A 23,554-nucleotide genomic window follows, 5' to 3' on the forward strand; every position below is an offset into this window, starting at 1 on the left:
GTATTGTGTCTTTAGAGTCACTAGTAAGTTGTCCTACTGCCCTTGTGTTGCTGGCCTAAATATGTGGTAGTCTTCACCAATCCCACCACATATTACAGGCTGTATACCCACCTCACTTAGCAATAGAATATGTTATTCTTACCTTTTTGCTTATTATTTAGGTATCCTTGAACCAGTTATCTCTTTTAGGCCCATTGGCCTCGCTGTTGGCTTTCCAGCAGGTGGTTTTCTACACTTTTTTGTTATGAATGATTACTGTTGAAGCAGGGGCACTGCATACACGCACACACACACACACACACACACCTCTAAATATACTGACAGCTGTTATTATGGTTGAGAATTTTCAGCATATTGGCCAATCCTTTGAGCAATGGTTGAGAATTGATGCATGGTATAATACGTGTTTTGTTTTTTTGTTTTTTGTTTTAATTTTCCACTACACCGCACGAGTCAAATTATATTTTATGCTTTCCACTATTGATCAGAATAAGCTTTGACAACATTGAATTGAATAGCAGAATGGCAGTTCTGCAAGCCACAGCAGGATGAAATGGATACAGTAGGGAGATTTGCATTCACATTCGCTCACTTTCACTCATTGGACTGGATGCTTGAACACTAAACAACATTTTCAATACAGATTTCATTTCCATAAAATTCTCAGACATGCTGTCTAATACAAAACAAAATATCGGCCTTTGCATTATACGTTACTTTTGTTCTCTTGAATGTGTTATCTTCTCGCAGCATTCAGAGTGGAGTATTCATATTCATATTGGTGTTAGAGGTCGGTATGAATGAGTCCATTTTCAGGGATTATACAGAAAAGAGTCACACAGGCACCCAGAAGTGTTCCTGTCCTTAATCGCCTCTTATTGTGGAGCAAAAACAATTTGTACCTTAGTGACATGTCGGTGCTTGTTTGTTGCTTTTAACCCAGCAGTTTCAAATCTGTGGCAATATACCTATTTAATAGGTGACATTCCAGTTTGCCATTTAAATGTTCTACTTCTACCTGCCATGAGTAAAGTAACACAAACACATTGTTTTCCAGAGAAAGATGAATATGTATGAGTGACATATTTCATCCAACTTCAATCACAGTTTAAGAGTTGAATATAGAATGAATGTAACTCTTCATGTAAATGGCCACAATAAGAGTTGTTCTCCAGTTCTGTCTGATGAAAACTCAAGAAAAGAAAGACACTACGATGTGAAATTCAAATGAAGCACAGGAAAAAAACACAAGCACTCCCACCACAGTGCGAATTGTTTAGTTCTCAAGTGTAATGAAGGGCCAGCGTGAGAAGGATATTCATATGCATTGTTCAGAAGTGAATTTAATACATTTTCTCTGAAGGACATTATACAGCTGGATGAACATGTCATGCTTATCTGTGCTCTCTGTATATCAAAAGCAATATCATGTCTTTGACCTCTAGAATAATCGCAACATCTCACTTCAGTCTTTTGATATTTTATAATGTCTATTTACATCCCCTTACACATCCCAAGGACACAACGTTTGTCTTTAGGCCACAACACGGTTGCAATTCAGCTGGAGAAGGATGGCCTACGGGGTATTCTGACCACGTTATATGTGTTCAGCCCTGGTGCATCAAAACCTGGAGATAAACCCTGCTTATTAAACACGTAGAAGTTAAATAATTGGCCATCTTGAGCTTCCAGGGACACTGAAGCGGTGCCGACTCGCAAAACACAGGGGTACTCTTTTTCAAACACCACTTTAAACACACGATCAACCAGGTAGTTAAGTTTTATTGTCCTGTACTTCTCTGGTATGAGCTCTTCAATCTGAGGACCAAACTGCTGCATGATAAGGACTCCGTCTGGCCCTACTTTGATCTCATAGAAAGTGATGTTGCTGTAAGTGAAAAATCCAATGTAATGATCAGGGTTTGGAGGAGCAACAAGGACCTTTTTGGCCTCCCTGAAGGCTCTCTCTATGGCTGGGACAATGTGGTTGTAGGCCTTTGTGACCACATCCTGTTTCTGAGATCGGCTGCCTGCCATTAGCACCACTAGGCCAAGCTTCAGTCTGGGAACCAGAGAAAAAGTGGCAGAGTAGCCATCCAAATCCCCATCTTTACGCAACAGTTCATAGCCCATCAGCTCATTCACCTCCCATGGCGTTCCAGTACGGTTAGCAAAATAATCCTTATCGCACCTAAAGAGTGGGGTCAGCATAATCTTCAAAGAGTCTGGCTCCAGCAGCTTGCGATGATACGCACCCAGCAGCATCATGGCAAGCTTGGCCAAATCTGCAGCTGTTGAGAACATCTGACCAGAAGGCCGATACCAGCCGAGGTCATAGAGTGGGGCTGGTTTTCCATTTGAGTACACTCCAACAGCCAATTGGCTCTGCATCCCTGGGGTGAGGTCAAAGCTGGTGTCTTCCATCCCCAGCCGGTCCAGGATGTTCTCTGTGATCCATCGCTGGTAGTCAACTCCGGCCACTCGCTCTGCCATCACATGAGCGAGTAGTGAGAAGGCAAGGTTACTGTAGTGACATCTGCAAGAACAAATATAAAAAGCATTGGGAGAATGAAGAAGAATACATGATAATTCACGTTTAAATATCACCATACTTGAAATATTCCATGTAATTTAAGTGAGCGCGCTCTTTGGACAGAAAATGCAGGAAGCCTAGCACATAAAAATCCCATTCACTAGCAGAGAACGCAATATAGACTGCTCCCTTGGGGGTGCAGTACAACATCACAGAGACTTTGCAGTATGGAGCTAGCAGGTTAAAGACCGATTTACTCAAATATTAACTCTTGTTTGTTTCATCGGGACAAATATTAAAGAATAAAAATGACACGTTGCTTCCAAATCATATTTGATGGACTATTTCTTAGTTGAGCTCAGGTCCCTGCAGGTTTAATACAAACACAATGTGGTGCTGGAGATATTAAAATATCACTTGAAAACACTTGTTTACTCAAAGGTCAAATATTTTACTAATCAGTGTAATATGTAGAGACAGGTACAGTATGTGGAAAGACCTGAGCTAATTAAACTTGACATTTAATTATACATCCTCCCCAGGTAAAATCTAAGTAGCATCAAGAGGGATTATTGTAATTACAGTTTTTGACATTACGAAGCAGAATGTAGTTCTAATGTAAGAAATAAGTAACAGAATAATATTTGTACACTGCAGGAACACTTATTTGCTTGGTTAGAATTTCCCCATGAAAACACTGATGTCACCACAATGAAAGAAATCATACTTGGTGCCTGGATCCGCGACGAGGACATCATCTTGTAGAAGATTGATTGCAGATTGAGTTTTTCCTTTCCAAAGCAAATTTGTAGCTCGGAGCCTCCTGGGCAGGCCTGGATTAAACAACAGCAAAACAGTGTTAAATTTAAAAAAATAAATAAAATGAAAAGTAAAATTTGTAAATAAAAAAACAAAAACAAAGGGTGAATTGCATTAGTATACTTTAGCCTTCTCAAACACATATCATCACTTTATATTTCACTCTAATAGTTATTTCATTTACCTTATAACAGCACTTTCTTTGTACGTGATATATTTGACCAGTTGTCTATAAAGGTTTATGATGTTCAGCCACTCTGACTTGTTGACAAATTGTGAGACATGGTTGGATATTTAAAGACCTATTATCCTTCCTTGCAATAGATGAGCGTCTCATATTTTAATTCTTTACACAGACAGAAGTGTTACTTATTGAAAACTTCTTCAGATAAACCGTTTCCTGCTTAGGCATGTTCATTGCAACTCTTATCTGAAGTCTTATCTGAATAAATGTTACAAGTCTAAACAGCACCTGAGGGTTGGATATTTTTTTTTACTGCAAGTAGTGCAAGCGCCTTTAAATGTCTGCTTTACTTATGCATATCAATGAAAGTGAAAAGATCATAGATGTTTAAGATTAAATTAGAAGAACAGTAGGAAGGGATTTTAAATGGCTTTAAATGACAAAATGGTAAATGGTCTGTATTTGTATAGCGCCTTACTAGTCCCTAAGGACCCCAAAGTGCTTTACACATCCACCCATTCACACACACATTCACACACTGGTGATAGCAAGCTACATTGTAACCACAGCCACCCTGGGGCGCACTGACAGAGGCGAGGCTGCCGGACACTGGCGCCACCGGGCCCTCTGACCACCACCAGTAGGCAACGGGTGAAGTGTCTTGCCCAAGGACACAACGATCAAGACTGTCGGAGCCGAGTCTCAAACCGGCAGCCTCCCTATTACAAGGCGAACTCCCAACTCTTGAGCTACGATCGCCTCCGCCATAAAAAGGGAGGTCAAACCAGCTACATTGTTTTTGTCCTTCATTCATTAATTGTTTGTCAGAATATGTCAGAAAATTGGCAACTTTCTAAAGACACCTTCATATTACTGAGGGGTCTGAACCACTCTTCAAAATCCAGACGGACTGAATTTATTGTGCTGTGGAAAAGCACCAAATTCTTCATTGTGACACAGTAATAGTAGGTTTACTGCCACTTGGCTCATCAGTTCATGAATCATTTGCTTCAGCTCAAAATCGATCCATAAAGCATCATTAGTCTCCAGAAATATTATTGCCAAATAAATAAATGGATATTGTCGCAGGAATCAAGCATGTAGCAAGAGCTTTCCTAGAAACCTCTTTCGTCTCTTTGTTCCCTTCTATTGTTCCAGCTTGATTATAAATTCAACCTTGAAGTGGCAACAGCTAATTTTCTTTGCTTTAGCTTTTGATGTTAACTGCAAGCTAATGGCTCTTGGGATTCTTTCTTCCTCTGAAAGGAAATTATCTCAAGAGGTTTTCCATCAAAAACTTGTTTCTTGAGGCACATACTCTCAAAGTTGGTCTCATTTTGTTTTTCTGATATTTTTGATAGGCTGTTGAACAGTGCATTTAGAATGGTTCCCGAGAAGCTTCACTTTCACTGTGCAATTTTGTCTGCCACCAAATCTCCTGGGATAATAAAAGGTCAACTGCACGAACAACACTGGAATAACTGGAAACTGGAAGAGGCGGAAGAGAGATAGAAAAAGAATAGCAGACCTTTGATAAACATTCTCTCAAAGGAGAGGGCGAGACAATATTTCTGCAAGTTGGACCACTGGCAAAATCAGCCTCCTTATTAGGCCGGTATGGAAAACCATACAGTCATGTATATGCTAATCAGGCATAACATTATGACCACTAACAGGCGAAGTGAATAACACTAATTATCTCTTCATCACCTGTTAGTGGGTGGAAGATATTAGGGAGTAAGTGAATATTTTGTCCTAAGAGTTGATGTGTTAGAAGCGGCAAAAATATGTAACTGAAAGGATTGCGAGTGAAATTGTGATGGCTGGTTCCGGGCACCTATAAAACCATCAAAATTGATCCAAGGAAGGAACAGTGGTGAACCAGCGACAGGTTCATGAGGGGCCAAGGTCCATTAACACACATCGGGAACAAAAACTGTCACCTGTTGCCTGATCCAACAGACGAGCTACTTTAGCTTAAATTGCTGAAAAGTTCATGCTAGTTCTAATAGAAAGGTGTGGTATCTAGCTGTGGCTGCTTTGACTAGGATAACGTGCCCCTGCCATGAAGCAAAAATGGTTTAGGAAAGGTTTGAGAAGCACAACAATGAGTTTGAGGTGTTGACTTGGTCTCCAAATTCCCCAGGTGTCAGTCCAATGGAGCATCTGTACGATGTGCTGGACAAACAAGTCCAGCCCACGGAGGCCCCACTCAGAGCTTGCAGCACCCTCAATGATCTGTTGCTAACATTTTCGTGCCAAATACCACATCACATTTTCAGGGGTCTAGAAGAGTCCATGCCGTGGCAGGTCAGGGCTGTTTTGGTGTCACAATAGTAGCTGGTTGAAATTATTTAAAGTTCAATCAGATATTTAACACATGAATTATAGATACAGATAAATTTGTGATTTATAAACTTCTGTTTATTGGCTGACAAAAAGCTTTTTCATGCAAACCCAAAAGTCAACTGCCGCTTTGCTGAAGCATTTTGTTTTCTTTTAACAAGAAAAGGCTAAAATTTAGTGTTATTTTAAGGTCATAGGGATATAGTATAAATATGTACCCGAGAGCTGGCTAGCCATCCTCCGTAGAGTGACTGAAGATGAGCGGATCTGAACTTCTCCACTGTCGAGAAATATCAGGCCATCTGTCACATATTTCAACTCGGAGTCTCGCATCTTCCCCAGAGGGTTTTTGATGGTGAAGTTCTCCACATATTTCTCCAGAGGGTCATCAAGAGAGCCAATCTTCCCGTCCTCCCACAGCTTGTACAGCATCAGCGTTGGAAAAAGTTTTGATAAACTTGCAATTCTAAAAGAGAGATAACAAAGCAATATGATAGCTAAGGTTGAAAAGGTTTTTTTAATCACACACTGAGGCATATTGTTTGTATTCCTCCTTGGTTTCCTTTTCCCTTCCCTGGCTTATATTCAGGTTTTCTTGTTTTTTTTTTAAGATAGCGACACTAAACATTCCCCCAGGATGAACATGCAATAACTGCTATATTCTGCATTTGCTGCAGTATCACCCATCCATCCATTTTCTTCTGCTTATCCAATTCAGGGCTGTGGGGGAGCTGGTGCCAATCCCAGTTATCAAATTCAGTTTATTACTGAGTGAAATTTATATGGATTGTTACTATTAAAGCAGCTATTCAGGTGTGGATTTAGCTTATTATTCTTTGTTCTTTTTTGCTGAAACTGCCTGTGTAGAAGGCTTTTCTAAGCTTTGAGGCGAATAACTAAAGCAAATACTAACGAGAGTGCAGGATGCATTTTATTGACAGGGTAGGGTAAACAGGGTAACCTAGAGGGTTATCTAGGCAACCGGAGACTGGAATTTTTGCAAGCAGCCAACCATCAACCACAAAGTGATGTGCCATGAGCAAATCACTCCTTGTGTGGATAAGGAGTGACTAAACTTTTTTTTCCAAAATGTTGTGCTATCCTTTCAAAAACCGACTGATCAGTCCAAGCTGTGTGCACAGAAGTTTGAATTTTGAATTCATTTACACTGATATGTGGGTTTGGGATTTTATTTAATAAATTCCTGAAATGAATTTGCAATTTAAAGTATATTCTGACTGAGATGTTTTAATGACTTTGGTCATACTGATAATAATATAATAAAATAGTTGGTTTAAATAGTTAATAGTTTAAGAAAATCTAACTGTTAATTAAACAAACTATACTTCAAAGTACACTAATACAAATTTATCCAGTCAGTGAAGTGGTGTTAAAGCTAAAACAGCCTGTTGAAAAAATTTAAATTCTCCATATTTGGGGCTTATTTCCTTGAACCTCATACCTAAAAACAAAACAACAAACAAAAAAAATAAAAAATAAAGTGCCAAAATACATAAAGTGCAAAACATAATTGGAGAAAACAGGGGCTCAAAGAAAAAGGAAATCTGTCCCTTCAGGCAGATGCTGCCAAAGGTACAAAATCTTCTTCAGCACCATGATCATAGCCAAATAATGGTGATGGACACAGTGTGCAAGAGCAGCAGAGGGAGAAAGCAAGATGACAGCGAGTTATGAAGGAGAGAAAAGTGATAAAGCACCCATTTATCTACTGGAAATCTACACTATTTATTATAGATTTTTTATTATTAATGTATAAGGAAGATTTAATGTTGTAATTGAGGTTGACCTCTTATGTAGAGTCCTTGGAACCTTTTTGAAATTCTTGGCATTCTTTTTAAGGATTCATTCAAGGAATTTGCAGCATTCTTTCAGACTTACCCTTTGTTATCTCTCTGGAGTACACAGAGAGATAACAAAGGGTAAGGTAAGGTAATTATTTTAGGAGTAGAGTATAACATTTTCTAATGCTGTATTCTGAAATTATTTATTATGTGTCCTCTGTTGTAATCTCCTTTGATTCATGAAGTAGTCCAGTAATTCCACTGGTAGTAGGATATTCAGTGCAGTATTATGTTGGTGAGACAACAACATTTTCAGTGGCATTATTTTAGTTATTTTTTCTCATATCCATCCCCAACTATCACTGTTTGTTTAGACCAAACTCGTCCTCAAATCTGAACAACTGAAAAAAGGTCAATTTTTTTAACCATCTTTTATTTTTCTTTCCAGTTTTTCTTCTTTGATTTTAGTTTGCCCTTGTGCTTTATCACATATCTTTTTTTCTTGGGTTTCTTCAGTAAACCAGTGCATCTGTCACGGGCTGGGTCTGTGACCCAGCATTTTGAGTTCAGTTTTTATTTTTGACGTATGTTATTGAAGATATGTTAAATTCTGGTTGTTGCTATAATTAATTAGGATCTGATTTTCCTTGTACTTTGCTATTCATTGTTTATGTTAAGTTAATTTAGATATTACCTCCTAAATTGCTCTGTTTTAGTTCTTTGCTTTTTAGAGCCATTTGTGTGTTCGCCCCCTGTGGTTAGGCCTTTCTTGTTGGTTCATATCTTAAGCTGTCATATTTCATGTCTGTGTGGTTCATATTGTCAACCATGTTTCTTGTCTGCGTCCCGTCCCGTCATGTTTCCTGTTTATTTTTAAAGTCTCGTTTCCATGTTCTATGTGCTTAGTTTACACTTTCCCTATCGTGTCATTATGATTTATTGTGCCGGCTGTTTCCTCATGTGTTTCCACTTCCCATGATCACCCCTTGTGTGTACTTAGTCTGTGTGTTTCCCTTCAGTCTTTGTCGGATCGTGCTATTTTTCCCATGTCAAGTCACAGTTCAAAGATCATAGTTAATGTCATAGTTCACAGTCATAGTAGTCACCGTCATCATAGCTTCCTTGTTAGTTCATAGCCTTAGTCTTAGCACCATAGTTGATTCATAGTTTTCTTTGTGAAGTCAGAGTTTCTCAGTCTTTTTGGGCTCTAGTTTGTTTTCACTTTCTTTTATGTTCCACGTATATTAGCCTGAAATAAAGGCTCGCCTTTTGTTGGAACAGTCTGTCTCCTTGCCTGTGTCTGCTCCTGGGTCCTCCTCACACACTCCACGGCGGTGCAATCTATATACGTCTTTTTCTCAGTAACTTTTGCATTGCTATATATGATCACACTCCTACCTCCATTCTACACTGTCCGTGCTACGCATTCACTGAGGTAGTTCACAGTGTGAGCCCCATTTTTTCTTGGTGTCACCCATAAAAACAAACAAACAACCAAATATTTTTTTTATTAAAAAATAATTTTTATTTAATTTAATTTAATATGATTAACTTATCAAACTTCTTTAGAAAACGCATGAAGTTGTGTGCAAAAGACCAACTGAGATTTATTACATGCAGGTCGGAGTTACGCATTTTTCTTCACACTATCTAAGCTGTCACAGAAACTCTGATTTCCACTGGTGACTGCCGTGCCAAATCTAAAGCACTGCCTGTCGAGCTACAGATTGCACTGTCTGTGGTGTCATTTTAGGAAGACGGCGTCTTCAGCTTTGATTAGTCGCACTGTGGCTTATTTTGTACCACCTGATTACCGTTGCATCTGTGTTTTCACTCATTTCTACTTGATCACTGATCTTTTTGTACACTCTCAACTTTAAGACATCTTGCAATTAGAGTTTTTTCACATCTTTTGGTATTTCGTTTCAATGTGGGTTAATTTTTTGAAACTGTGGATAGAAGAAGTCCATCAGCACAAAACTGAAGAGCAATTTGGCTCAGTGGAAAGCATGGGTGTACACTGATTTTAAATACATTTCTGGTAATTCATTAGAAAATAAACTGTACTTGTGTATTCGACTAGCTCTTAGTATTTTTCTAACTGAGTGATAACTAAAAATTGGGCTTTGTTATGTAAATAAAGAGAAAACTTCTTAAGTGTGAGACAATAACCTTTTATCATGTAATGATTTTTCTAGCATTGGGTTTTTAAGAGAAAGACTGCTTTACAAACTTGAACACTGGGGTTTCAGATTACAGCATGTATTGGGCAAAGAGGGTCTGATGAAAGACCTTTGACATTTCTATAGTTAAAACGAAGGACGCCAGCTTAGCAACTTAAAGTCCGATTTGGAGGCTTTCATTGATTGACTCATCTGTCTTTCTCAAATCCTCCAGCTTTATACCGCTTTAAAGCAATAAGTGAGGTAACATTTCTAAGGTCTTTTTCATGGTTCGACTATTTCTTTTTGAGGTAAGTGTTAGAGTCCAATTTTAGATACACTGGCATTCTGGAAAATGGTCAATTACTTTAGTTAAACCTGACAAATTGTGACCACCTTTGGATGAAATCCCAAGAGGATAAATTGTGATAGCTTTGGAAGTAGATCTTCGCATCATCCTTAGCTGTTAATGCCAATTTTGAAGGTTCTCCCCTTGTGGGTTCTCTCAGGGTACTCCAGCTTCATAGTCCAAAGATTATTGCTTATCAAATTAATTGGTTACTCTGTGAATTAGCGCTGTGATAAACTGACAGCCTGTCCAGGATTCACCCTGTGTCTCCACCTATGACAGTTGGGGATATGCCCCATCTTCCCCTCATAAGTGGTTAAGAAAATGGGTGGATTGAAGTTAGCTAATCATCTCATCTGATTAGCTGCTTTTACTACTAAGTACAGCTGAATTAAGCATTCTAAAAGTGCTGTAAAACTTTAACTTCTCACCCTCAGCACTGGCATAGATATTAAACAGGTCTGATGAAAAACGTTCAAGTAAAATAAATAATAATAATAATACATTTTATTTAAATAGCGCCTTTCAAAGCACCCAAGGACACTGTACAACAGATAAAAACTGGAAATATACACAATGATAAAAATAGAAGATAAAAGTTAAAACATACAGAAATTTAAGAATAGGCAATTTTAAACAGATGAGTTTTGAGGGTGGACTTAAAAAGAGAGAATGAACTAATATTTCTGAGGTCCGGGGGTAGGGAATTCCAAAGTCGAGGGGCAGAGCAGCTAAAGGCCCTCCCTCCCATTGTGATCAGACGAGCAGAGGGAACAGAGAGAGAAAGAGAAGATGAAGATCTGAGGCAGCGGGATGGGAGCTTCATCTGTAATAAGTCAGAGAGGTACGGTGGAGAGAGAGAATGAATAGCCTTGAATGTATACAGAATTATTTTAAAATGGATGCGAAATTTGACCGGGAGCCAGTGAAGTTGCTTCAGGATTGGGGAGATGTGGTGGGTAGAAGAAGTCCTAGTAATAATACGGGCAGCAGAGTTCTGGACACGTTGGAGCTTGTTGATAGATTTTTGTGTAAGGCCAAATAATAATGAGTTGCAGTAGTCAATTCTAGAGATAACAAGATTATGGATGAGAATGGCGGTGGCGTGAGGTGTGAGGAAGGGGCGGAGGCGATTAATGTTACGGAGTTGGAAATATGCTGCACGTGTAATATTATTGATATGTGAGTTAAAAGATAATGTGCTATCGAGAATGACACCCAAGCTTTTCACAGAGGGAGAGATAGGGACCAGCGAGTTATTGATGGTGAGAGAGAAATTGTTAATTCTGGATAGCAGTCGTTTAGTGCCAACCAGAAGAAGTTCCGATTTATTGCTGTTGAGTTTAAGAAAGTTGGAGGAGAACCAAGAATTAAGTTCAGCTAGACAGAGGATGAGGGAGGGTGGAGGAAGAGTAGAGTCAGGTTTGGTAGAGAGATAGAGCTGGGTGTCATCGGCGTAGCAGTGGAACTGAATATTATATTTACGAAAAATATGTCCGAGTGGAAGAAGGTAGATGATGAAAAGAAGGGGCCCGAGGACAGATCCCTGGGGCACCCCAGTGGATAAAGGAGAAAGCTGAGAAGTGAAGGATTTTAATTGAATGAACTGAGTGCGGTCAGATAGGTATGATTTAAACCAGGCTAGTGGAGTGTGAGAGAGACCAATAGAAGCTAATCTGCTAAGGAGAATGGGATGAGAGATGGTGTCAAAAGCTGCACTCAGATCAAGAAGGATAAGGATGGAGAGGAGACCAGAATCAGCTGCTATAAGAAGGTCGTTTGTTATTTTTATAAGAGCAGTTTCAGTGCTATGTAGAGGACGAAAGCCAGACTGGAACTGTTCGTAAAGGTTATTATCAGTTAGGTGAAGATGGACTTGTGAAGCAACTATTTTTTCAAGGATTTTTGAGAGAAATGGTAGATTGGAGATAGGACGAAAATTATTAAAGTTGTTGGGATCTAGACCAGTTTTTTTCAGAATTGGGGTAATAGCAGCAACTTTGAAGGAAGCAGGAACAGTTCCAGTGGTGAGTGAAGAGTGAATAATAGCAGATATGAGGGGAAGGAGAGGGAGTAAGCAGGCTTTGACGAGGACAGTGGGGATAGGATCGAGCTGGCAGGTAGAAGGCTTTGATTTATGGATGAGATCAGCAATATCAGCTAAGGATGGAAGTTGAAAAACAGAGAGGAAGTGAGAAGGGGGAGAAGTTAGGACAGAGAAGCTACATTGAGCATTAGGGTCCAGGTCTAAGTGTATTTTATGAATTTTATCAATAAAGAATAGCATTAGAGCATCACAGAAGTTAGATGAATAGAGATGAGCAGGGAGAGAATCAGGTGGCCTGTTAAAAGAGTTGAATAGTGAGAAAAGGGTCTTGGTAGAGTTCTCACTTGAGCAGACAATAGCAGAGTAATAAGCAGATGTGGTTTGACTAATACATTCCTAGTAAAACAGAACGTGGTTATTAAACATATCCTTATGAATAGTAAGGCCAGTTTTCTTATAGAGACGTTCAAGCTGTCGGCCTTTAGCTTTCAGTAGCCGGAGTTCAGGGGTGTACCAGGGTGCAGAGCGAGAAAAAAGTACAGTTCTGGTTTTTTGTGGAGCCAGGGAATTTAGAATACTACTAAGGCTATGATTATAAAAAAGTACCAGGTCCTCTTGAATAGCTAAGTTGTTAGAAGACAAGCAGCTAGAAAAAGCAGAGGAAAGGATATCAAGATTTATATTCTTGATATTCCGGAAAGAGATAATACGGGGATTGTTAATTACAGAGAGGGTCATGTGAACATTAAAGGAGAGAAGTAGATGGTCCGAAATTAGCAGTTCGTCAGCTGTACAGATGGAGGGGGTAAGTCCAGAACAGCAGACTAGGTCCAAAGTGTGGCCCTTAATGTGGGTAGGGAAGTTTATGTATTGTTTAAGGCTGAAGCTATCAAGGCAGGATAGAAGGTCCTTGGTAAGAGGATGGTCGCAGTTATCCACGTGAACGTTAAAGTCACCCAGCAATATTATATTAGCGGAGACAGTAGCTAGATTGGTCAGCAGATCGGCAAAGTCACTGATAAAAACAGAATTAAATTAAATAAATAAATAAGTACAATTAATGCCCCAGAACACAAAGTAATGGTCTAGAAACAGAAATGAATGAATTGCATGTGTAGTGCATGATCCCTTGAGTATTTCACAAACTGCTTGTGTTTGCATGGATAACAAGAGGAGATGTTTCCACTGAAATAGAAAATTATTTGATTAAAAACACAAAAGAAACAAAGAAAATCATGAAAATCTGATCTGCTGCATTTTTTGACTTTGAACATTGTTAGAAGTTATAAATTTTGATCTCATTTCACTTAACCTCTTGAGCTAGTGTGGACTGTCATGACACTGATACTATCCAGATGTGTGCTGGCTGAATTGTTTGGTAACATGATCTAGCCCTCCACCTGTTACCCAGGTAGCAGCAGTGGGTGCATCAAGGGTCAGCACCATAGAAGGCATCCACAACAGGTAAACTAAATCAGACATTTACAGGCAGCAGCCAGTTCCAATAAATAGGCATTCGGCAATCAGCAGCTGGAACTAACAGGCTGCAAGAAACCAATCGAGCAAACTCCTAAAAAGCTTAACGAGCACAAAAGAACGATGTGGTTGTGTGTGTGTGTGTGTGGGGGGGGGGGGGGGGGGGGGGGGGGGGAATCTTGGAGCCACTGACAACTAGGAACTAGTGTTTTGAAGTGATGTAGTCAGGTTAAGAGAACTGGAGGGAAAGCCCGAGGACATCTGGCAAACAGCTGCAAGGCAGGTCTGCGGAAACATGAGCAGCGGGCCTGTTGCCAGCAGAGCTGCAGACTGTGACATTAATAGTGGAAGCAGTTGCACTTAACATTTTAGTAACAAAAGATGGCATCAGCTGTTTGGCAATAGATCAGACAGAGGTCATGCCTTCTGAATTATAAATGTGAGACTTTCAATGAGCTTGAAGGAAGTTCACATTTGAAAACACATACATTTGTTATCTCTGATTCCAAGACTCTTGGACTCATTGTATGTAAGTATGACTAGTTTAGAGCTAAATAAACAAACTATAATGATATTAGATTTAAAGATGCTTTCACATTTGACCTTCAGACACTTTTTGATGATTCATGTGGGACTGGAAATACTGCTTATATATTGTATGCGGCAGGCAAACACGTGATGCACACACTCGACTGCTATATCGGTTGCTGTATTCACACATTTGACATGGACTCTGTATAGGGGAGCTGGTTAGGGTAAAGAGTGGCAAATGCCTGATCTGACATTTGCACCTCTGTCGGGTAACTCCCAGAAAAGGTCGGGGCTGCAGTGCCTGTGTGAAAACAGCTTAATTTAGTTTTGGTTTTAAGAGGATTTCTATAAAGGACCTGCTCCAGCTGCTGCTCCAAGAATATATAATTGAACAGGTAATGTACACCTCATTATCATTATGTCATTATTTTTTGTGGACCAGGGAAGACTATTCTTTTCACCAGCTGTTATGAATATTTCCTTATATTTTCAATATTTTCTTCTTTAATCAAGCAGTTTAATGAAGTTTGGACTTTTATAGACAGGATCATAAGACCTATGAATGAGCTTTAAGGCACTCACCTGTAGATTGTGTACTCATTTGTTGGTCCTGAGTGAGGGTCGCTGGCATTCCGCTTTCCAAAGTTGCCTGTCCACAAAACAGTGTCATTTAGGATTACGATGGCCGACAAGGCAGGAAGGCTGATAGGGTTGATGGTCTGCCGAAGCAAAACGTCCACCTGGGTGAGACACAGCAAGAAGTGAGTAGTTAGTTCCAAAATATTTCCAGTTAATGAACTTCTTATTCTTTGCTTCATGTTAGAACTTTATTTTAAAGATACGAAGGTGGCATCTATCTATCTATTAGGGGTGCAACAATACTCGTATCGATATTGAACCGTTCGATACAGTGCTTTCGGTTCGGTAGGCATTTGTATCGAACAATACATTTTTTAAAATTTATTTTATCAACTTTTCTTCTGACGATGTTGTCTGTGTTGAGAGCTCAGTGGATCTGCCTTCGACTACTCCGCCTAGGCTGCACTGTCGAGCGCAGATCCACTGAGCGCAGCACAAGCTAGCAAGACAGAAGCTAAGCTCGTTGCAACATGGCAACTGCCTCAACGCTACCCGAAATTGAACCTCCCCCACCCTCATTCAGATCTGGCGTTTGGAACTATCTTGGTTTTCATGTGAAGCATGACCCTGATGGTAAGCGCGTCATGGACAAAAGTAAAACAGTATGTCAGATGTGCCACGCAGTGCGTTAGCGCAGTTAGCTTTTTAACGTGTTGACACCGTCCAGGCCCACACACTGGGGTAACTCGTTAACGGAGATTTGCCGCGTTATGGCGTTAACGTCATTTTAACGAGATCAATACTGACAGCACTAGTGAGAACACAACGAATATGAAAGCACATTTATGCCGACATCATCCTAGTGCAAAGACAAGTGGAAGCAGACAAAAACAAGCACGCATGCTACAAACTTTACCCGAGTCATTTAGACAGCCGTTAGCACATGATTCTCCTTATGGGGACCTGATATGATATGCTGCTGAGAGTATACCCCAGAAGAAGCGTATGGTATAGCTATCTTACTACAATAATTAGGAGAAATGACTGAATTTGATTACTACACTACATTAGTATGTACAGGTGAGAGGGTGGCAATGTTAGCACAAGAACATTTTCAATGTAATCAGATCAAATGTTCACATGTCTTTTATCCATTTTCTGTTTGGCTTTGGTGGCTGCTGAGATTACAGTAAAAGAAGCTTTTCTCAAATGATAGAAAATACAAACTAAAGTGTAAATGGCAATCATCTGCTCCACCTTAGATTTACCAGACTTTATGCTCATTTCAGTTTATTTCTGTGGTTACTGCAGTTATGTTCATCCACTACATTGCATTCCCAAATTCTCTAGTGGGTGCTACAGTGCAACCTCCTGGCTACAGTAACACAACCTTTTGCTCAGACAGACTCTCAGATTTTTCATCCACTATGTCTTTAATCTCCCTCTGTCAACTGAACCGACATTTGGTGTTAAGGATTACCGGCCAGCCTGTAAATTTACTCCGACTTAAATGGACATGCTGGAAAAGCGCCTGCAGATTTAAGTCTGTGGTCTGTGCATGACATCACCTTTTCCAATGCTTCTTTTAGACTGGGGATAGGATGCTCCAGAGGTAGAGGCTCTGGGAAACGGGGACACATCATCTCTGATTTGGCACTGCGACCCATTCCTTCATCTGGGTGGTATAGACAGTACAAGGGGAAAAGAGAAATAAAGAGCAGAGGGAGAGGGTAGACTACTGGAATCACCACTTGATACTGTCAGACAGGGCAAGTATAATGTAGTCTAAGTGAGCTGGTGGTTCAATAATTCTCTGCTTTTTTTAATGAACCTTATAGGATCCAATTTCACAAAACGTGCGATACATAACTCTTTCATCAAAAAGCATGTGACCGCGTCATGCATTAATGTAATATTTTAATGGATTTATTATTTCCCTTTTAATTCTAAAGAGCTGATTTCTTTCAAAAGACCTTTCCCATTACTATCCTCTTTATTGATGTAGAATCACATTACATATCTTGTGCTGGGTTTGCTTTACTGCATTAAAGTTCTTAGCTTACCTTACCTGAAGCCGCTTTCTGAGATTTTGAACTTGCAATGATGCTACAAATGCTCCCACTAAGAAAGCTACTGGTACATCTCATAATTACAAGATAAAGATTATACAATTATGAGATTGTTTTATCTCATAATTAAGAGATCTGTATATCTTGAGTGTCTCATTTTTGCATTCACATCAGATAAGAAAGAGGCATTTAGTGGATGTACATAAGGAGCTGACTGTAACTGGATAGCACACTGAGGACCTGCTTGTCAAATGATTAATTTGGCTGTAACCAAGTGCATATTAATCATTTGTCCAGAAAGAAAGCACAGTGAAGATTAAAAAAAAAGCTTCTCCAGTTGCTTTTTAGACAGTTTTAAGGCAAACTGTCTAAGGCAAGACTTGAGTGACTCAAATCACATCAAACACATTTCAGAAGTATAATACTTTTGTGCAATTTGTGTGAAAAATCATATCATGATTTATTTCAACTCTAAAGAGAGTGCTTGAAATCTCAAATAATCCACAGCTCACAGCCTGGAGGCTAATTGCAATATTTAGCCTGACCTAAATAACTATAAAAAAAAAAAAAAAGCCTGTATAAAATCCCTAAATTGTGACTTTTTTTATTTGCATCTGTGTTATAATTAATATAATGTTAATCAATATAAATGTGCTTTGTTTGAGGTTTTTATTCACCGGACACCAATCACGTGCTCTCACCTGGCTGGACTTTTGGCATCTGATATTGCCAGAAGAAGCATCCTGTCATCACCAGTGACAATATGAGGAAGAACACCAAACCCAGCTGGGTCCATTTCACCTTCATCCTGCTGGTTTTAGTTTGTCCTTCGAATTTAACAGCAGCAGCAGCAGCAGCAGGAGGAGCAACAGCAGGGGTTGGCTTATGCACAGACAGACAAGGCACACATGAACACAGTAAGTTGGCACTGAATGTGTCAGTTTGTTATCTTACACCATCAAATTTACACAGCTTCTCATGTTTTTGGAGTCTCACACATAGAGACAAGATATTGTCTTTAACACTGACTTCAGTTGTACAACAAGTGAGAAATCCTTTGGTTAATATGTAAGTGTTTCCTGTTGCAGTTCACAGTACTCACCACCTGATGCTTCACAGGTCAGAGCAGGATTACCAGTGACACAGAAATCTTCTTAGCACACAATCAACATCCTAAACATCTACTCAGATTGATTCTGCTATGTAAGCAATCCCTACACCCCTAAGGCAGTAAATGGTATCCAGCAGAGGTTTTCCTGAGCAGGAGAAAGGCACAGACACGGACTCCCATCTCTGACTTCTCACTCACTGCGCTGTAATTCTGGGCCATCGGTGTTCCGTCCGTCACAATTCAATTTCCTCTCCTGCAGCCACAGGCTGTCGACATCATAATCCCCAGATTTACTCAACCAAAGCAGCCAGGGAAATCTTAATCCCTAATCCCAGTGAAGCAATGCACTTCAGTCTAGCTTCGTCTTGTGGAGCCCACCACCAAGTCACAAGAGCTTACAATGATGGCACCCAGTCAGCAAGAACAAGTAGAGATTGGGTGTTAGGGTATGACTTTTAGCCACAGCATAAGTTGAAAAGTACACTCACTTGGCACAGGAAATTTGGGTCAGCTAGGTTAAGGAATGAAAGAAAATTTGGGGCACTGAGGGGAAAGTACAGTTAGATGACCAAGGATATTACGCACTGGAATAATAATAATAATAATAACAACAATAATAATAATAATAATAACAACGTATATAACATTTTAAAACACACAGTTTTAAAGTGCTTCAAAGTTTGGATAAAAAACAACAACAACATTCCACATTAAAAAGTAGTGTACATATTTATACATGTGAACACAGTCTTTCATGCATACACCGTCCTTTACACATATATTAGGAGAACAAAAGGCTACAGACAACGGGCAGCAGCCTTTAAAACAAACCACAGATTCATTTGATCTGATAAACTGAGGACGTCTGTTTCAAAGTTTAGGTGCTAGAAATTCAAAAGTCTCTTTTAAAATATGAGCGTGAAACACTGAAGCAAAGACAAGGACACAACTGAACCAATTTAAGCGAGTCTGGAGAAAAGGAGTCTCTTTTCCAATAGTTTTATTTTTTATTTTGTTTTGCGGCTTTTTGAGATTTAGGTCTTTTTCTTTTTTACAGTACTATTCGATAGTTTATGCACTTTTTAATTAGTTGAAGATTGGAAACTTTGGGTTTTAGGGCCATTGTGTGGTCAGCTTAGGCTACGTTCACACTGCAGGTCTTAATGCTCAATTCCGATTTTTTGATCAAATCTGATTTTTTTGTCTGCTCGGACTTCACGTTTCCCAATTTTTGCCTCAAGTTATTTTGTTATTTACATAATAATGTAGATAACCTAATAATTATCCTTATTGCTGTTTTAGAGAGGAGCGGTGCTTCAAAGGATAGTTGCAGATTTCTGTCAGAATCTGCAGATTATGCAGTACAAATAAAATGTTAACGTTTCTCCAACGTTGTCTTCCCAGCAGTTTCACCGGCTGGCCAGGAAGCGTTCGCGATGTCTTCTCGGGCGCTTCTCCGGCGCTGATAATTGGCGTCTGTCTTGTGTCACTGACGTAAAAGACTGATTTAATGCGACTTGACCGTTCACACAGCAGTCGCTTTCTGAAACATCGGATATGTATCGAATTCAGTACCACATACGAAAGTGACCCAGATCGGATTTGAAAATATCGGATTTGTGCCGTTCACACTGTCATACCATGATCGGATATGGGTCGCATAGGGTCAAAAAAATCGGATTTGATGTGCTTTCGCCTGCAGTGTGAATGTAGCCTTAGACTCCTACCTTTTTAAGGCCAGGCCCCCAGGCTCTTATAGTTTCAGTGATTTTTGTTTTGTTAATATAAGTTTATACAGTGAATGTGGCCTCCTCTTTATGTGGTCTTAAACAACAGCTGTCTCTAACTTCTGTATCTATTTAAAACAATGCTGAGATTCCCAAAAAATTCCACATGTCTATTTCATTCAAGATCCAGTATATTAAGGTACCCTTTAAACATGTTTTAAGCTCTATAAATAATTTAGCACTTTTGTGATTATCTATCTCCGCATTCTACCTAATTAAATAATTTAAAAAGTTAATATCAAAATATTATTTGTTTCAAATGTTTCCCTACTGATTACAATGTGTGTCCTATTTCACTGAACTGTTTTCCTACTTATTGCACTGGTCCATCATTGGATGCGAACAAGTTGTAATGTCACAAACTCCTGCTGGTACATGCCCTTGTTCAGGGTGAACTCGCATTTAATATTATGGTAAAGCTGAGCTTTAATTGAAGAAAGCACATTTTGCGTACAGCAGGAAATCATTATAAACATTTTGAAATATTAATTTAATTCTGTGCATCCTGCTCCAGGAAGCGTAACACTATCCAGTTCCATTAGACAGGGCATGAAAGGAACAGCAAAGAAAAAGCACAATTTACCCTAATGTGAAACTCACTGAACTCATTGAAGAAGTGTAGAAAAGGAAATGCTTTTAATTCAGAGGTCTCACTTTTGAATTCTCACAAAGCACAAAGACTTCTGAGTTGGAAAAGTAACAGAGGCCTTTGATTCAAAGTAAAGTCTCTGGCAGAGTTAAAAAAGGAGGCACTGTCTGACTAGAAAACTCTTCAGCAAGGTCCAGCAACAACAACAGCAGAGAGCCATTTATTCACAAAGCCATTACACAAGTGCATCTATTTTTAGTATAAATAATTAAATGAATACTAACTCTGAGGCCTCATCAAATTTAGTAAACCTTCAGTTACTTAGAATCCAGTTTGTAAATGGTCCGTTTTTCATACTAATAGTTGTTTCTAAACAGAGTAAATTATGGTGATAAGAAATTCAAGCTCTGTGAAATTAGCAGTTACTTTTTTGTTAAATTTGTTCTCTTCTTCTTTTTGATTTCATCATATCTGGCTTCACTGTTTGCATTTTAAAAAAATGACCCAAAGTGATGATGGTGCCAAAAGATTTTTTTTTTCTTTATTTATGGCCGTTAATTAAAACATCTCCCACGGCATTTGGAGAGATTTGCTGTGTATAGGGAAAAGTGCAAGAAAAGTGTGAAGATTTATCTGTAAAATGTTATTAATTTACTTAAAAAGTTACAGTACAAAGATCACACTGGAAATTTGATCTAGCTACGTCGGTTCTTGTGAGAAGTTTACATAAAGATATAATGTTTTTTCTTTTTTTGAAGAGAAAATAACTGTGTTTCTATCCATCACTCAGAGCAACTCTTTAGTCCTGTTATTAATGGCTAAAATGGATTTTCCTAAGCACAGTAATGTATTTTGATGATTATAGGTATGATGGAGGGATGTGAAAAAAATTGAAGTGTGAAAGGAAGCTGTGTCTGATCTGGTTGCATAACCTGTCATAGCCAGTGAGTACAGCAGCTGGCCCATTTTACCAGGAAACACATATTTTTCTAACCACCAGAGCATTAACACTCACAGTAGGGTAATGGGTTTTTACAGAACACACAGATATTATATGTGTTTGCCAGTTAGGTTCTGGATGTGTTTGTGTGTGAAGGTTGTGTGTTGTGTTCAAGGTGGCTGCTTTTACCTGTGCTTGAACCCCATCCACAGAGGTTTCTATGAGAACTTTACTCCCTGACTTGCCCATGGTTTTACTGCACCAGCTGTTATATGAAGAAAAATAAACAGAAAAAATCAATTAGTGCTTCTGCGCAGAGCCTGCGTTCTTTGCTGTATTACTGTAAAGTGAAATATTTTTGTAGTTTTCAGTATAGATGAGGAAGGGGAAGTGACGCAACATTAAGGGTATCAATAGCCTTTGTGCTATGGATGAGCCACAGATTTAAAAAAGCAAAACAAAACAACAACTTCACCAATAACAGCTGTAAAATGTAAGTGTGGAGCAAAGCTTGAGTGCAAGACAGTAAATTTATTACAATAGCTCAGAGCTGGAGAAGGAAACTAAGACCTGCAACATCATGAATAAACATTTGAGAATCAGATGACCTTTTGCTGCAAAAGCTCAAAAAGCCGATGAATTTACCAATGAACAAATAATCAGTCAAAATTTATGAAATAGACAAGAGTCAAAAAAGGAAGTGTTAATCACTGATGACCTGGAATGACCTACTTTGTTCCAAGTATTACTTGAATAGTGTTCTATCCATGATATATATATAGTGTATATCTCACAAATGTCAACACTAAAAGGTGAGGTGATCTGTCATCACAGAGAGGGGTGAGACGAGATCAGACTCTCATTGAATGAAGTCATATATTGCACCTGGTTGTGCTATCCATAAAATAAAGTGACTTGAGAGCAGTCCTGTAATAACCTGTCCAGAGTGTGTCTGGTTTAAGAGAACTGGGATTGGCTGGATTCAGAATTGAGACAGAAGTTTAAAGTCTACTTGTTTCTACTTGTCAGCCACACTGACCATGTGCTGTGTTTGCAGTTCTGAGAAAAAAATAACAGGCAAACTCCGAGTTCTGACATCAGCAAGGCATAAGATTACAAGGATTGAGACCCTGGGATTGAGGAGCGTGTGTCTATAATAACACTGACTGAATGCACACTTACCAATACAATCCAGCCCAATTTATAAATTTATTCCATCAAAATATTGAATTTAAATGTTGTTTATATTTTTCCCCAGACAATGCAGATAGCTACTTGGATCAAGAAAACAGCAGCAAAAGGTGCAGCTTTGAATCCAGCTTTGATAGTACAAATTGCTGCTGGCTTACAAGTAAAGGTAAATGTCAGTGCAGGGTACTGCATTCAATCAAATCATGGAGTAAAGTTTAAACTGCTCTTCCCCACTCTCAAGTGGGGAGCATGTTATCTAAAGGTTCAGTGTATGTTGCGGCTGAGAGAAAGGAGAGAGGCTGATTACTCTGAAGTGCTTTGAGTAACTTACCACTTCCAATTTCAGTAAGCGTATACTATGTCTTTATTGTACAACTTTTATAAGGGCCTAAATCATTGACTACAACACAAACATTTACAAAAGCAAAAATAAGGTTTTTTTCTTTCTTTTTAAACAGAATCTGTTGATTAATTTTTTTAAATTATATATATATATATATATATATATATATATATATATATATATATATATATATATATATATATATATATATATGATTGATGTTTCCACAAAGTTATTCCAATTTTAATGTGATGTCATAGCTACATATATACACATACATGTATTGAGATAGTGCTTACTGGAGATTCCTGTGTTTTTCTTTATGTTACACGCTTGCCATTCGACTAAATGTCTTCAGGTCAGTCAAGGATTTTCTGCCTTTGTTCAAAAGCAAGAAGAAGAAAAAAAAAAGAAAAAAAGCACATCAGTACCAGAAAACACGAGAGCTGATCATAACAAGGCAGGATATACAATAACATTGTTGTTTCTTGTTGAGCCCTGAGTTTAGTGCTAAAATAAAATTCAAGCATCTGCTGATTAATAAACTAGGGTGACACGTGAGGGGGAGGACTTCTGCATCTCAGTCATCAACTTGGATTACTGAATATTTATTGCATGGATGTTGCTTTCTGGCAAAAATGATTTACTGATATTGAATGTGACTGTAAGGTCACTCAGTCAGTCTAGAGAATTACA

The 23,554-nt window shown here is 38.8% G+C and overlaps 2 protein-coding genes across 6 annotated transcripts in view; one reads left to right on the forward strand and one right to left on the reverse strand.

Annotated features, from left to right (window-relative positions):
• Nucleotides 1-300: 300 nt before the first annotated feature.
• On the reverse strand, nt 301-17,704 carry lactbl1b (lactamase, beta-like 1b; the record flags this gene model as incomplete). 2 transcript variants are annotated; one of them, XM_082532140.1, is made up of 6 exons in its annotated part: nt 306-2,536; nt 3,261-3,366; nt 6,101-6,348; nt 14,832-14,989; nt 16,397-16,503; nt 17,599-17,704. In XM_082532140.1, the coding sequence occupies 6 exons, from the start codon at nt 17,702-17,704 to the stop codon at nt 1,558-1,560; spliced, it is 1,704 nt and encodes a 567-aa protein (XP_082388266.1). In that variant the 3' UTR covers nt 306-1,557. The 2 variants fall into 2 exon arrangements, with proteins under 2 accessions (XP_082388267.1, XP_082388266.1); XM_082532141.1 differs by lacking the exons at nt 16,397-16,503; nt 17,599-17,704 and adding an exon at nt 15,745-15,828 and having other exon boundaries at nt 301-2,536.
• Nucleotides 17,661-23,554, forward strand: part of ephb2b (eph receptor B2b) — a gene marked incomplete at its 5' end in the record, with an annotated part of 170,500 nt that continues 164,606 nt past the window's right edge. For all 4 annotated transcript variants that reach the window (XM_082532132.1, XM_082532134.1, XM_082532133.1 and 1 more), the window contains one exon: nt 17,661-17,814. In XM_082532132.1, the coding sequence (XP_082388258.1) occupies nt 17,661-17,814 (154 nt within the window). The remainder of the gene's footprint in view (nt 17,815-23,554) is intronic.

This window comes from Aulonocara stuartgranti, assembly GCF_965226115.1.
Source record: "Aulonocara stuartgranti genome assembly, chromosome: 5".
NCBI classification, from domain to species: Eukaryota; Metazoa; Chordata; class Actinopteri; order Cichliformes; family Cichlidae; genus Aulonocara; species Aulonocara stuartgranti.